This window comes from Sorex araneus, chromosome 1, assembly GCF_027595985.1.
Source record: "Sorex araneus isolate mSorAra2 chromosome 1, mSorAra2.pri, whole genome shotgun sequence".
In the NCBI taxonomy this organism is placed as follows: domain Eukaryota; kingdom Metazoa; phylum Chordata; class Mammalia; order Eulipotyphla; family Soricidae; genus Sorex; species Sorex araneus.
In genome coordinates, this window is record NC_073302.1 from 451,343,209 (window position 1) to 451,358,086 (window position 14,878).

Below are 14,878 nucleotides of genomic sequence, written 5' to 3' on the forward strand. Positions count from 1 at the left end.
CCGAGGAACCAACCAGTCTCTTGCGCCTGAGTGGTCCGTGTTTTACCGAGAGATCTTACTGGTGTGTCACAGGCAGCCTCTGAAGGGCCTCCCGGAGCCACGTGGGGCCGTGGGGGACAGTCGCTTCTTTTTTTTTTTTTTCTTTGCCTTTTGGGTCACACCCGGCGATGCTCAGGGGTCACTCCTGGCTCTGCACTCGGGAATTACTCCTGGCGGTGCTCAGGGGACCCTATGGGATGCTGGGAATCAAAGCCGGGTCGGTCGCATGCAAGGCAGACACCCTCCCCGCTGTGCTATCGCTCCAGCCCCTCAGTCACTTCTTATTTTTAACTTAAAAACTCGCGTGGTAGCACCCGGACTGGGCGAGTCGGACATGGGGCTTCCCGGCAGCTTTGGAGACTGGAGCTGCCTCGTCCCTCCACTCCGACTCTCCGACGTGTGTGAAAAGTTCTAGAGACAACTCTTTGGGGGGATAAAATCAAATTTCACACACATTATCGTACTGTAAAATATTTAAGTACTGTGTGCCTTTCAAGGAGTAAGCAGATTAGAAAATAATCTTCCTTGGAGAACCACTTTTCTGAAAGAACTTAGTGACCCTGAGCACCGAGACAGCTGTTAGCCCTGAGCAGCCCAGCGTGGCCCAAACATCAAATACAGTGATGCTCTCTCGCTGCCCGTGTTCGGTGCCCGGGGGCCGCTCCCCTCACCCTGGACGGACGAAGGAGGAAACGAGGGCCGGGCTGGCTGGCCTATTCCAGTCTCGTCCCCCTCTGCCCCCTTCCCGTCTCACCCACTCCCGTGTCCCCCCTCCCCCTGCCCAGTCTCACAGCCTTAGTTATATCCCAAGTTGTAGGGGTTGGGGCAGCAGTTACACACAGGTGTGGCCATACAACCAGCAAATGCAAAGTCCTTCCCTCGGGGAAGCTTCTTGTAGGACAGATTCTCACCCAGCCACATTGCCTGCCCGAGAGCGACAGACAGACCGTCCAGGGGAGCGTCTCCCCTTCCCTTAGCCCAGTAACCGTCCAAATATTCACCTTAATTCTACTTCTTAGTATTAGTCAATTGGTTACTGTGGGCACAGGAAGAGATCATCAAGCTTCAAGGGTGGCTCTCCTGGGGGCATCTCACGATAGATCTCAGACCACAGTGCTCAGGCCAGATTAGTCTTTCCTAACCCCAGCAGGGTCCTTGTCACGTCTCTTTGGGTCACGACAGAGTTTGTCCATGACCGTGCCCTTAACTTACGGTTAAGTATTGTGGCGCTTTGGCCTGGCCCATTTCGATGCCAGGGTAGCTCACAGCTTGCCCTGGGTCCATCCAGTCCCTCATCGGGACCCTGCTTTTGGGGTGCTAGGAACTAAGGGCAGCTGAGGCTTAAGTTGAGAAAACAGGAGTAGATATTATTCGGAGTCAGTTAACTCCCAAGTTACAAAGCACAGCATTGACTGTCTTCCTGTGTCCATACAGAAAGGACAGTGCTCTGGAGTAACTGTGCCAAGGACTTAAGGAGAAGAGAGAAGCAACATTTCACTGACAAATCCTTGTTAAGCCTGGAATGTTTAGAGCTCTATTCCAGCCGTATCCACCTTGCTGCCTTGGTTTCCTTCTTAGTGACATTCCCAAGATGTTCTCCATACATTAGGTGACCTACTAACAGTGACAGCTTAGCTTACTTCTGACATGGGTCCTTTTAGTTTCTTCTCCTCACCTGGTAACTGGGGGCGCAGCTTCTAGCACGTGCTGAGGGACAGAGGGGAGAGCGAGCGTCCTGGCCTTGACTAACCCCAGTGGAAGAGCTTTCTGCCTCTGACCAGCGAGCACGGTGTGAGCTGTGGGTTGGTTTTATGTGGCCTTCGCTGTGTTGGGGTGAGGCCCACCCAACCCCATTTTGTGCGGGTTTTGCTCATAAACGAGTGTTCAGTCTTTCCAGAGTTCGCCCTGCATCTGCTCACCTGATTCTGTGAGGTTTATCCCCTTTCCTGAGGGGTGTGTGCTGAGTCATCCTTGGTTACCTTTCCTGAGGGGTGTGTGCTGAGTCATCCTCGGTTACCTCACCTGAGGGGTGTGTGCTGAGTCATCCTCGGTTACCTCACCTGAGGGGTGTGTGCTGAGTCATCCTCGTTACCTCACCTGAGGGGTGTGTGCTGAGTCATCCTCGGTTACCTCACCTGAGGGGTGTGTGCTGAGTCATCCTCGTTACCTCACCTGAGGGGTGTGTGCTCAGTCATCCTCGGTTACCTCACCTGAGGGGTGTGTGCTCAGTCATCCTCGGTTACCTCACCTGAGGGGTGTGTGCTCAGTCATCCTCGGTTACCTCACCTGAGGGGTGTGTGCTCAGTCATCCTCGGTTACCTCACTTGAGGGGGTGTGTGCTGTCATCCTGTTGCCTCGCCTGCGGGGTGTGTGCTGAGTCACCCCTGCGTCCCCCGACCCCCTTGGCCCTGCTGTCCTGTTTTCTGTGACTTGAGCGTGGTTTGCTTATCCTTGCGGGTGTGTTCGCCTCCTGTTTGGGGGGCGCTGGTGTCTGTCGTCTCCTTCTCTGTGGTGTCTCCGCGCGTCCCGCCTGGCTCAGCTCCCTCCTGTGCCCTCAGAGTGTCTGTCCGCACAGACTCTGAGAGGGCGGCTGCAGGCTCAGGAGAGGGGGGTCAGGGTGCCCCTGTGGGAAGCCCTGGGGGTGATGCTGCGGGGTCTGTAGCCCTTGGAAGGGCCGCGTGTCCTGCAGGGGGGCTGACAGACGTGTAGAGGCCTTGGCTGTGTGACAGGGAGAGCAGCCGTGGGGGCTGGGGGTGCCAGGCTGCCCCCGGCCCTTTGGGCGTCTCCCAGCCTGAATGTCTTGCTCTAACGAGCCCCCGGCCTAGTTCCGAGGGAGACGCCTCAATATTCTGCAGGGCGGGTGGTGAGAGCCAGGCTGGCTTGAGGGGGGACGCAGTCCCGAGAGGGGGTCAGCACCCCTTCTCCGGGTCCTGAGGGGCCCCACCTTCCCTCTCACTGACCGGCTGCCCAGGGACCGTCCCGGCAGGTGTCAGGAACTGGGGTCTCGGTGGGGGCATTCCAGAGAGGGCGAGACGGAGGCTCGGGCGTCCGGGGCAGGGGGCAGCGGCCCTGCGTGCCCCTCACCCCTCCCCACATACGCCCCCGAGCCCCAGCAGGTCGCTCCTGAGCACTGGGCCGGGAGTCGTCCCCGAGGCCTGAGCCCACCAGGGCAGCCAGAGAAGGGGCGGGGCGGTGAGCACAAAGGCCAGGAGAGCGGCAGCGTGATGAGGCCGCGAGGGGCCCTCCTGGCCCGGGGGCTGCCCCGTGGGGGGGGCAGGGCGGCGCCCCCACCACCCCCCCGTGCTGTGTCTTTCAGATCTACCGGCACTCCTACACCGGCTACTACGTCCTGAGCAAGATCCCGCACGGGTAAGGCGGCTCCTTCGCCTGGTTGGCTCGGCCGAGAGGCACGGTGGCCCCGGGGCCAGTGACCGTCGTCGGGGGAGGGGGGAGCGGGGCAGGTAGAGGGACGGGCTGGACAGCGGCGCCAGGTCCACCCTCGGGCGCCGGGGTTCGGGGCCCGGCACTTGTGCTCACAGACCGAGGCCCCCTCCCCCGCCTGTCCTCAGTGGCCCGGACCCCGCAGCCCCGGACCCCACAGCCCCTCAGATGCACAGCGGCGGGGGGGGACCCCGCGTCTTCCTGGAGGGGCTCGTCTGGCTCCACTCACCCGGCCCCACACGGGAGCTGTCCCGTGTCGGGGCCCGGCAGACGCGCTCCCTGCTCGCTCTCTCACTCGTCCTGCTCCCCGTGCTCCCCGCCGCCCCGCTGCCTGCCCGACCCTGCTCCCTGGCCCGTGGGGAACGGGGGCGCCCGGGCGTGGCCGGTGGGCGGGACGTGCTGCTGCCTTCCTGCAGCTCCGTTTCCCGCCAAACTGGAACGAGCCACAGGCCCTTTGGACTGTCCCCGGGGAAGCCTCGAGCCGCCCTGCGCCTGCTCCCCGGGGCTGGGCACAGGCCGGAGTGGGGACAGTCTCATCTGGACCCACACAGGTGCATCACGCGTGTAGCGACCGGCAGCCAGTCGCTGCTTCCCTCGGACTGTTAGGGAAATCGAGGCCGGAGGGACTGGGGTGCCCGTGGCGTGAGGGGAGGGACCCACGGACGCTCCCCGCGCAGGGGGGGATTCTGTGGTCCTCAGCGGTCACGGAGACCATCGTCCCGGCCCTCGGTTCCCCCAGCCCCGGGGAACTGTGAGGTGGTGGTTTCTTTCCTCTCAGCTGCATTAAGACTAACCCCTGAGAGGACTCCGTGCCTTTAACACGCTGTTAGGATTCAGCGAGTCCCACGGAACGTGGGGCGTGGAGCGTTCCAAGAACCTGGGAGGAGAGTCTGGGGAACCCGGGGTGAGCCCGAGCACTGGGTGAGGAGGGTTTGCTCCCTGCCCACGGGGGCCGAGCTGGCGTGACATCAGGCTCGCGCCCTGCTCGGGGCTGGGTCTGGTCTGCCTCGGGCACCACGGAGGGTCCCTGGCCACCTCGAGGTCCGATCCCCTGCCGGGTGGACCCCGACACCAGAGCCCTGAGCACCCCCTGGCGGCCCAGCACCCCGGAACGACAAGGGCAGTGACGGTGACCATTGCCGTGTTAGCATCGTGACACCATATGTTTTTTATTAAACTTTTATTACCAGATTTCTGTGTGATAGTTCCACAATTTTTTTACTTTTTAAAATTTTATTTTCTTTGCCTTTTTGGGCCACACCCGGCGATGCTCAGGGGTCGCTCCTGGCTCTGCACTCGGGAATTACCCCTGGCGGTGCTCGGGGGACCCTGTGGGATGTGGGGGGTTGAACCCGGGTTGGCTGCAGGCACAGCACACGCCCTCCCCGCTGTGCTGTCACTCTGCCCCTCCAGTTTGTTTAGTTGCTTTACGGCCGCTTCACTCTTGCAGAACAGCCCTGAAGGGAAGCGTTTCCTTTGTTTTGTGTGGGTGGCCCTCGGGGCTCACTCCTGGTGGGCTCGGAGGACCGTAGGGGGTCCCAGGGGGCCAGCCCGGGCTGGACACAGGCAAGGCAGGCGCCCAGCCCGCTGCCCTCATGCCCCCGCCCGTGACTTACACACACCCCGTTTCTAGAATGTTATCCCAAGGGCCAGAGAGATGTGCCCCATCCCCAGCTCCTCCCCCGGCCCCCTGAGCACTGCCAGGAGCGACCCTGACGCAGAGCCAAGGGTGAGCCCTGAGCACCCGTGGGCGTGGCCTGAGAACAAGAACGAGTTGCACTGAGGGACCCAAGTCTTTTGCAGGAATTGATTTCTGAAAGACGGAACTGCAGCTGTTCTCAACAGAAAGCAAAGCTGCAGCTGACTTAGCCGAGGGCACTCTGCCGACAGTGCTCGGGCCGGGACCCTGACAGGGAAGAGCAGCCGACGTGCTCCCCAGCCGGCCAGTGCGCCCGTGGGCTGGACGGGCCCGAGTGGCTGTTTCTTTAGCGTCTCCGACGACATGACTTTTCTCTTGGATCGTCCCTTTGGCCTGAGGGCCTTAGAAAGATGCACTGTGTCTGTCATTGCGACTTTCCTTCTCTGTCGGTCACTCTGCAAGCCTCGGGGACTGGATCATTCCTTCTATACAGAAACCGACTTTCAGAAAAACGGGGCTGAGTCCTGCGGCCCTGGCACGGGGGCCGGGGGCCGCGTGAGGCGGGGCTGGAGGTATTTCTGCTCCACGCCAGCCGGTTTCTGGGGCTGTGGTGACCCAGCTCTGCTCGCCTGACACAGTTTCACAGGCACCAGGAAACCTGGACAGAAATAGAAATCCCCTGGCCCTGCCTGCCCGCGTGCTCGCTGCTGGGGGATAGACAGCAGAGCATCCGGCCCGGAGACCCCAGCCCCACGGGGCCCCGGGCGCCCCTCCCCTGGGAGTGGGTCTCGGCCCCGCCAACAGCACCCAGCCTGGGGCCAGCAAGATGCAGAGTCGGGACCTGGAGCCTGAGGCTCGGGCCCGCTGCCCACCTGCCCCGTGGCCTCGGGGTGATGGTCACACGTCTGCAGACTCCCGGAATGGTGCTCGGGGAGCAGGAATACAGCAGAGCCGCGCGAGGCCCCCGGCAGGCCCCTCGGCCCACGCAGGCCGGCAGCGCTGGGGGTGGTCCCAGTGGCCCCCGCGCTGCTGCCCGTAGCCTCTGTTTGAAACACACAGAGGCCGCGAGGCCGGACTGGCTGCCCCGCGGGGGGCGCTGGCCTTGTGCACAGCTGACCCGAGTTCGACCCCCGCACCCCGTGGGGTTCCTCGAGCGCATCCTGGGTGACCCCTGAGTGCAGAGCCAGGAGCAGGCCCTGAGCCCCACTGGGAGTGGAGCAAAAAGCAGAACAGACCCCGAAACAGTGAGAAAAACGAGACGTTCTGCAGCGCGTGCACCCCCAGGCCGGGCACGGGACCACGCGCGACTCGGCAGAGAGAGTCCGGCTTCACGTCCGGCGTGGCCACGTTACTCTGAACGATACGGTTTGTGCCCCTACATATGTGTGGTCACACAGTCGAGTATCGTCAGGTGTTACTCTCTGGCCAGTTACGGGAGAGGAACCATGGAACCCTCCAGTGGTACAAATTCCCTGTAATCCTCCTCACAGCTCGTGCCAGGGCCCCGAGGCGCCTGCAGCGTCCGTGTCGGTTTAAAGTTCCCCTTCAGAGAGGCGTCTGCAGCCCGGCCTCTCTCCAGGGCCCAGCCAGCCATCGCCTCGCCTCTGACCTGCGGGTCAGGCCTTCTTAGCCTCTCGAGAGGAGGCAGGACGGGGAGCTGGCAAGTGCTCACAGGAGTCCTGTGTGGAAAGGCAGTCGAGCGGCTGCTCTCCCTGAGCTCAGACTCTCGTCTCAGGGAAAGTGTTAGACTTCCATAGCCTGTCGCTCCACGTCCCAGATGAATCTGTCTGGGGACGGGGGTGCTTGGCAGTACTCAGGGATCACTCCTTGCCCTGGGTGCGGATGCAGCGTCTTACCCCTGTACGACCTCTCGGCCCTCGGGGGAGTCTGTCAAACCGGGACAGCTCGGAGGACAGAGTTCTGGGCGTCGGGGATCACAAACGAGAAGTTTGCTTGTGGGGCTGGAGTAAAAGCACAGTGGGGAGGGCATTTGCCTTGCATGCAGCCAACCCGGGTTCAATTCCCAGCATCCCATATGGTCCCCCGAGCACCACTAGGAGTAACCCCTGAGCATTGCTGGGTGTGACCCAAAAAGCCAAAAAAAAATTTTTTTTAAAAAGAGAGAAGTTTGCTTGGCCTGCGTCTCCGAGTGCCCCAGGCTCCTCCTGGGAGGGGACAGGGGGACGATATCTGAGTCCCTGGATAGACGTGGCCGCGAGGCCGCACCCCGGCCTAGCCTGCGTCACGCCACAGGCTGGAGTGGGGCCTTTCCCCGGGACCTGGGCTGGGCGGAGATCGTGCTGGGCCTCGTGCCACAGACGTCACCCGGCGTGGGGACCGTCACCCCAGGGAAGGCTGAGCACGCGGGGGGCGGCACGTCGGCCCCTCTGCGCGGACGCGGTTCCCGGGGGTGGTTGTTCCAGCACCCGGACAGCTCCCGCCTCAGCCGAGAGCACAGGCTGCGGAGTCCAGCCAGTCTGGGGGTAAATCCCAGAAGCCTCTGCCTGCGCCCTGAGCAGGGAGGTGCCCACGCTTAGGGTCCCGTCCAGGCCAGACGCTGCCCGAGAGCTGGGGCTCCCCCCGCCCTGCCCCAGGCTCTCTCCATCCTCCCTGCCCTGACCCCTGGTGCTCCCGCCCTCCTTGCCCTGACCCTAGGCTCTCTCCGCCCTCCCTGCCCTGACCCCGGGTGCTCCCGCCCTCCCTGCCCTGACCCCGGGCTCTCTCCGCCCTCCCTTCCCTGTCCCCGGGTGCTCCCGCCCTCCCTGCCCTGACCCCAGTGCTCCCGCCCTCCCTGCGTTCAGCCCCACAAGCTCCAGCTTGACTTGGGCGCCACCTAGTGGGCCCGGGGAGGCTCCTGCAGGTGGGGCTGGGGGCGTGGCCGTGAGGGGTCCTGTCTGCAGAGAGCCTGTCCCAAGCAGGGGCCTCCGGGGCCGGCGTCCTGCAGGGTAGACACCAGCACGGCGAGTGGGGCTGGAGCCCGTCACCCCAGAAGGTCCCCGAGTGTCCTGCTCGGGCTGGACCCGGGACCAAGGGGAGCCCCTGGCCAGCGGGCAGACACGGCTCCCGGCCCCGCCGGCCACACCGCGTGTCCGCCATAGCCAGCACACCCTCAGGCACATGCATACACAGCACACACGTGCACCCACACCTGTACACTCACATACACTCATGTTCACATACAAACACACCAGTGCACGCATGCTCACACGCAGACACAGTCCCACGGGCGCATGTGCACACAGTAGGCACACACACACACACCCCCGCTGACGCCGCGGGCACACCCCCACAACCACACACTCGCACCCCGCTCACACGGACTCACACCCTCAGCACGGGACGGCGGCTCCTCGAGGGCACGACCCCGACGCTCAACGACAACCACGAGCCCCCGCGGCACAGCCCCCACCCCCGCCTGGGCACGAGCTTGCATCCAGGAGGCCATGGGCAGGACAGCTGCAGGAGACAGAGCTCACGGGTGTCCTGTGGGGGAGAGCACAGGGGACCAGAGCTCGGGGCGGCTGGACCTGCCCAGAGTGAGCCCTGAGCACAGAGCCGGGAGTCGGCCCTGAGCACAGAGCTGGCCCCTGTCTGATGGTGTTTGGGGGTCACCTGTCTGATGGTGTGTGGGTCGCCTGTCTGATGGTGTTTGGGTCACCTGTCTGATGGTGTTTGGGGGTCACCTTCTGATGGTGTTTGGGTCGCCTGTCTGATGGTGTTTGGGGGTCACCTTCTGATGGTGTTTGGTTCGCCTGTCTGATGGTGTTTGGGTCGCCTGTCTGATGGTGTTTGGGGATCACCTGCCTGATGGTGTTTGGGTCGCCTGTATGATGGTGTTTGGGGGTCACCTGTCTGATGGTGTTTGGGGGTCGCCTGTCCGATGGTGTTGGGTCGCCTGTCCGATGGTGTTTGGGGGTCGCCTGTATGATGGTGTTTGGGGGTCGCCTGTCCGATGGTGTTGGGTCGCCTGTCCGATGGTGTTTGGGGGTCGCCTATATGATGGTGTTTGGGGGTCACCTGTCTGATGGTGTGTGGGTCGCCTGTCTGATGGTGTTTGGGGGTCGCCTGTCTGATGGTGTGTGGGTCACCTGTCTGATGGTGTTTGGGTCACCTGTCTGATGGTGTTTGGGGGTCACCTTCTGATGGTGTTTGGTTCGCCTGTCTGATGGTGTGTGGGTCGCCTTCTGATGGTGTTTGGGTCGCCTGTCTGATGGTGTTTGGGGATCACCTGTCTGATGGTGTTTGGGTCGCCTGTATGATGGTGTTTGGGGGTCACCTGTCTGATGGTGTTTGGGGGTCGCCTGTCCGATGGTGTTTGGGGGTCGCCTGTCTGATGGTGTTTGGGGGTCGCCTGTCTGATGGTGTATGGGTCGCCTGTCTGATGGTGTTTGGGTCGCCTGTCTGATGGTGTTTGGGGGCCGCCTGTCTGATGGTGTGTGGGTCGCCTGTCTGATGGTGTTTGGGTCGCCTGTCTGATGGTGTTTGGGGGTCACCTGTCTGATGGTGTTTGGGGGTCGCCTGTCCGATGGTGTTTGGGGGTCGCCTGTATGATGGTGTTTGGGTCGCCTGTCTGATGGTGTTTGGGGGTCGCCTGTCCGATGGTGTTGGGTCGCCTGTCCGATGGTGTTTGGGGGTCGCCTGTATGATGGTGTTTGGGGGTCACCTGTCTGATGGTGTGTGGGTCGCCTGTCCGATGGTGTTTGGGGGTCGCCTGTCTGATGGTGTATGGGTCGCCTGTCTGATGGTGTTTGGGGGTCGCCTGTCTGATGGTGTTTGGGGGTCGCCTGTCTGATGGTGTGTGGGTCGCCTGTCTGATGGTGTATGGGTCGCCTGTCTGATGGTGTGTGGGTCGCCTGTCTGATGGTGTTTGGGTCGCCTGTCTGATGGTGTGTGGGTCGCCTGTCTGATGGTGTTTGGGTCGCCTGTCTGATGGTGTTTGGGGTCGCCTGTCTGATGGTGTGTGGGTCGCCTGTCTGATGGTGTGTGGGTCGCCTGTCTGATGGTGTGTGGGTCGCCTGTCTGATGGTGTTTGGGTCGCCTGTCTGATGGTGTGTGGGTCGCCTGTCTGATGGTGTTTGGGTCGCCTGTCTGATGGTGTTTGGGTCGCCTGTCTGATGGTGTTTGGGGTCACCTGTCTGATGATGTGTGGGTCGCCTGTCTGATGGTGTGTGGGTCGCCTGTCTGATGGTGGCACGCCCCACTGTGCTGAGCAGCGGGGGGACTCAGACCCATTCCTAGCATTGAAAATGCTGTTATGTCTCTAACCAGAAAGATTAGGAACCAGAAAAGCCGTTTTAGCTTTCTCCCCCCCCCCCCACCACTAATTTGTCGGGAGCTTTTCAACCCAGTCGCCAACTCTCAGGAGATAAACGGGCAAACTTGCTACCCTGTTACTCTCTGAATTCAGCATGATTTGTGCCTGCTCCGTTTATTGCTCGAACAGGCAAGACCAGGATGGAGCGCACCGGGAATCAGAGCTAGAGCAAGGCCGGCTCCCGTTCTTTCTCGCTTTCTGTACCGCCCGCCCGCGTCCGGGGGAGCCCCACAACATTCACCCCAGTTCCTTAGCGAAGCCAATAAAAGTAAGGACAGGGCTGGAGCGATAGCACAGCGGGTAGGGCGTTTGCCTTGCACGCGGCCGACCCGGGTTCGATCCCCAGCATCCCATATGGTCCCCTGAGCACCGCCAGGAGTAACTCCTGAGTGCAAAGCCAGGAGTAACCCCTGTGCATCGCTGGGTGAGACCCAAAAAGCAAAAAAAAAAAAAAAAAAAGTAAGGACAGAAAAGTGGGAAGCACAAAAAAATAAGAAAGTGCATCCTGTCTCTCTGTCTCTGTCTCTCTCTCTCACACACACACACGCGCACACACACTACAGTTCTAGTATCTGAGAGTGTATTTCCCCACCTTGGAAAGCCGCGTGCAGCCGCGTGCCGGGTGCCGGGGTGGGCACGGCCCGACGGTGGGGCTGAGGGCTCAGAGCGAGTGGGCTGGGCACGGGCCCCCGTGGGCAGTGCAGGGCTGGCCCCACTGCCGCCGGGGGAGACCGCCTTGGGCGGGCATGAGAGTGACGCTGACCACTGTGTGTTGGGGCCAGCACAAGGCCACGTGGGACTCAGTTTACCAGACGTGCGGGTGTGTGCATTTCCCGGGTGCGGAAGTGACTGCGCCCCATGGTCCGTTCTCCCTGCTCCACACCGGGAGGCCGCAGGTCAGCATGCGGCCTGGTGTGGTCTGAGGGGCCGGGGTCAGTGGTTCGGGGGGGCCGTCTGCACCGCCACCTCCCGGTGCTCAGAAGTGGGTCCCCGGGGCCTGGCCCCAGAGCTGAGCAGTCACTAGAATGTTCCGTGGGTTTCCGTCCCGACCCACTTGCTCTCCACCCCCGCCCCCACCTCCTGCTTTCAGGCACCCGGACCCACCTGAAGCTCCAGCCCCCAGACCATGAGCCCTGCTAGCTGTGCCCTCGTGAGCACACGCCCCCGGGTGGGCGGCGGGCGCCTGCGAAACGGGGGTGGGTCTCTCCTGCCTCACGAGGGCCCCGGCCGTGGCAGGGCCGCACGTCTCCCCATCAGGAGGGGGTGCAGGGGTGCCGGGAGAACCAGCTGCCCCGACTCTGGCGGGGCTGGGGGCCCGGCTGGCCGCAGCCCGGGGACACTGCGTGGGGGCCGGGCAGGCGTCCGGGGGCGGGGGCGGGGGCGCGTCGCTTCTTGTTCCCACCCTTTGCTTCTCTTCTCTTCCAGGGACCCCCAGAGCCTGGACCCGCCGGAAGTGAGCAATGCGAAGCTCCAGTACGCGGGCTGGGGCCCGAAGGGGCAGCAGCTGGTAAGCGCGGCCGGCGCCTGACCAGGCCCCCCGGGCCTGTGCCTGGGACGCTCAGTCCTGGGTCCCTGCAGCGGGAACAGGAGGGGCGGGCTGGAGATTTGCATATGTAAATGGTATGCTTCATTTACATATGTAAATAGGAGGTCTTCGTTTGCATATGTAAATATTGGGGCGGGCCGGCGTCTGCCCCTGTATGTCGGCCCCCCAGTTCCTCTGCGAGTCCTGAGTTCAAAGTGTGGGTGCCAGGGCCGGCTCCAGGTGGCCGGGACCCCCTCCCACCCGGCCAGCGCGCAGCAGTGGGCAAACGGAGGAGGGAAGGGCAGCCAAGCTGGTCAGCCCCCTTTATTCAGCCGCAGCCTCAGTCTGCAGGAACGGTGTCGGGGTGGTGGTCAGCGCGGGAACAAGCCCCCCCGGGTGGTGAACAGAGCAGAAACAAGCCCTCCCCGGGTGGTGGACAGCGGGAACAAGCCCCTCCCCGAGGGGTGGACAGCAGGAACAAGCCCCCCCGGTGGTGGACAGCGGGAACAAGCCCCCCCGGTGGTGGTCAGCGGGAACAAGCCCCTCCCCAGGGGGTGGACAGCAGGAACAAGCCCCCCCCGGGAGGTGGACAGCGGGAACAAGCCCTCTCCGGGGGGCGGACACCGGGAACAAGCCCCCCCGGGAGGTGGACAGCGGGAACAAGCCCCCCCCCGGTGGTGGACAGCAGGAACAAGCCCCCCCCCGGGGTGGACAGCGGGAACAAGCCCCTCCCCGGGTGGTGGACAGCGGGAACAAGCCCCCCCAGGTGGTGGACAGCGGGAACAAGCCCCCCCGGGGGGTGGACAGCGGGAACAAGTCCCCCCGGTGGTGGACAGCAGGAACAAGCCCTCCCCGGTGGTGGACAGCGGGAACAAGCCCCCCCCCCGGAGGTGGACAGAGCAGGAACAAGCCCTCCCCGGGAGGTGGACAGAGCAGGAACAAGCCCTCCCCGGGAGGTGGACAGCGGGAACAAGCCCCCCGGGGACACGAGTGCGAGTCTCGTCCTGCCAAGACCCGCCCAGTCTTCAGCTGTGTCGCACGGCGGCTCAGTAAAATAAATAAATAAATAAATAAATAAATAAATAAATAATAGAATTAACGGGAAAAATAAGTAAAATGTACCAGGGAGAAAAAAGCATCAAAGTACACACTACGGAAACGATACAATTAGGGGTGTTTTAGGTAAGATAAAGAATTAAATAAAAAAAAAAGAATCAAGTCATATCATGGAACCTGGGAAAAGAAAGAAGAGCTAAGGAGGCCTGCCAGGGGGTCCGTCCCGGGCGTTGCTCCCTCCCCCTGGCCGGTCCGCGTGAACTGTCGTCTTAGGGTCACTCCTCACTAGCGTGTCTAGTTGTCTTTGCGGACACGGGAAGAGACACACGAAGCCTGAGGGGGCTCCCGGGGGGCGTCTCCCTGTCCGCCGAGGACCACAGCCCCAGGCCACGTTGGTCTTTCCTGCCCCAGCAGGTCCGTATTCAGTCACTTCCTGTTGGGCCATGGCAGTTTGTTCCATGACTGTGCTCCTAACTTATTACGTGCTTTATGGTTAGCGTGTGCTGTGAGGTTAGCGTGTGCTGTGAGGTTAGCGTGTGCTGAGGTTAATGTGTGCTGTGAGGTTAGCGTGTGCTAAGGTTAGCTTGTGCTGTGTGGTTAGCATGTGCTGTGAGGGTAGCGTGTGCTGAGGTTAGCGTGTGCTGTGAGGTTAGCATGTGCTGTGAGGGTAGCGTGTGCTGTGAGGTTAGCGTGTGCTGAGGTTAGCGTGTGCTGTGAGGTTAGCGTGCTGGCCCTCTGCTGGCACGCGCCCCCTCCCTCTCTGCCAAACCCCGTGCCCGCACACCTTTCCCTCAGCCTGGCCCCCGAGCGGCACCAGCGTGGGCTTTGCTGCCCCTCTGAGCCCCAGCACCTCCCATCTGCGGGGGTCCTGACGGTCAGGCCCGACCCCTGGGCCAACCCTGCTGCCCCCAGCCCCCTCGTCCAACCCACAGTACATGACTGGTCAGTGCCGGGATGCCAACCCCTCATCTGGGGCCACCGGGGCCGCCCCGGAACAGACTCCCACCCGGAGGAGGAGGAGGAGGAGGAGGAGGAGGAGGAGGAGGAGGAGGAGGAGGAGGAGGAAGGGGAGGAGGAGGAGGAGGAAGGGGAGGAGGAGGAGGAGGAGGAAGGGGAGGAGGAGGAGGAGGAAGGGGAGGAGGAGGAGGGAGAGGAGGAGGCGGTGGCGGCTTGCCTGTCGGCGCCCTGCGAGGGTGGGGGTGAGTCAGGCTGTGCCTGGGGGTGCCACAGGGCAGGGGGCACCTCGGGGGTCAGTGCCAGTTCCCCCCCTGCAGGGACGAGGCGCCCTGCGCCTCCAGCTCCAGAACGCGCGTCTCTAGAAAAGGCGCCAGCAGGGACCCAAACTCCAACCCGCGAGCCGGAGCCTGGGCCCTGGGAGGCGGAGCCTGGGCCCGGGAGGCGGAGCCTGCGCCCCAGGAGGCGGAGCCTGGGCCCGGGAGGCGGAGTCTGCGCCCCGGGAGGCGGAGCCTGGGCCCGGGAGGTGGAGCCTGGGCCCGGGAGGTGGAGCCTGGGCCCGGGAGGCGGGCCGTGCCGTGGGGAGAGGAACGCTGACCCACGGCGGGGTCGGCCCTGGACAGGAGAGGCCGGGGGGAGTGACATCGCCGTAATGGCCGGTCTCGGAGGCCGGAGCACGGCTGTGCCCCATCCACAGGGCGGGAGACCGGCCACCCGGGCACTGCGGCCGAGGGCTGGCGCCCCCGGGTGCCGAGACGGGCCGGCTTCCCCCGGGTCAGCGCCTGCGTCCCCTGGGCCCCTCTCGTGGGTCCCCGTGGGGCGAGCCCTGGGCCGGGCGGCCGTCGGCTGCTGTGGAACGAGACAAGAGCAGGCGCCGGCCCGAGTGGGCGGGGAGAAGGAAAGGGACGGG

At 63.1% G+C, this 14,878-nt stretch overlaps 1 protein-coding gene across 4 annotated transcripts in view; it reads left to right on the forward strand.

Annotated features, from left to right (window-relative positions):
* Positions 1-14,878, forward strand: part of DPP6 (dipeptidyl peptidase like 6) — a 216,754-nt gene that overhangs the window by 174,106 nt on the left and 27,770 nt on the right. For all 4 annotated transcript variants that reach the window (XM_055120728.1, XM_055120801.1, XM_055120575.1 and 1 more), the window contains exons 6-7: positions 3,356-3,408; positions 11,859-11,940. In XM_055120728.1, the coding sequence (XP_054976703.1) occupies positions 3,356-3,408; positions 11,859-11,940 (135 nt within the window). The remainder of the gene's footprint in view (positions 1-3,355; positions 3,409-11,858; positions 11,941-14,878) is intronic.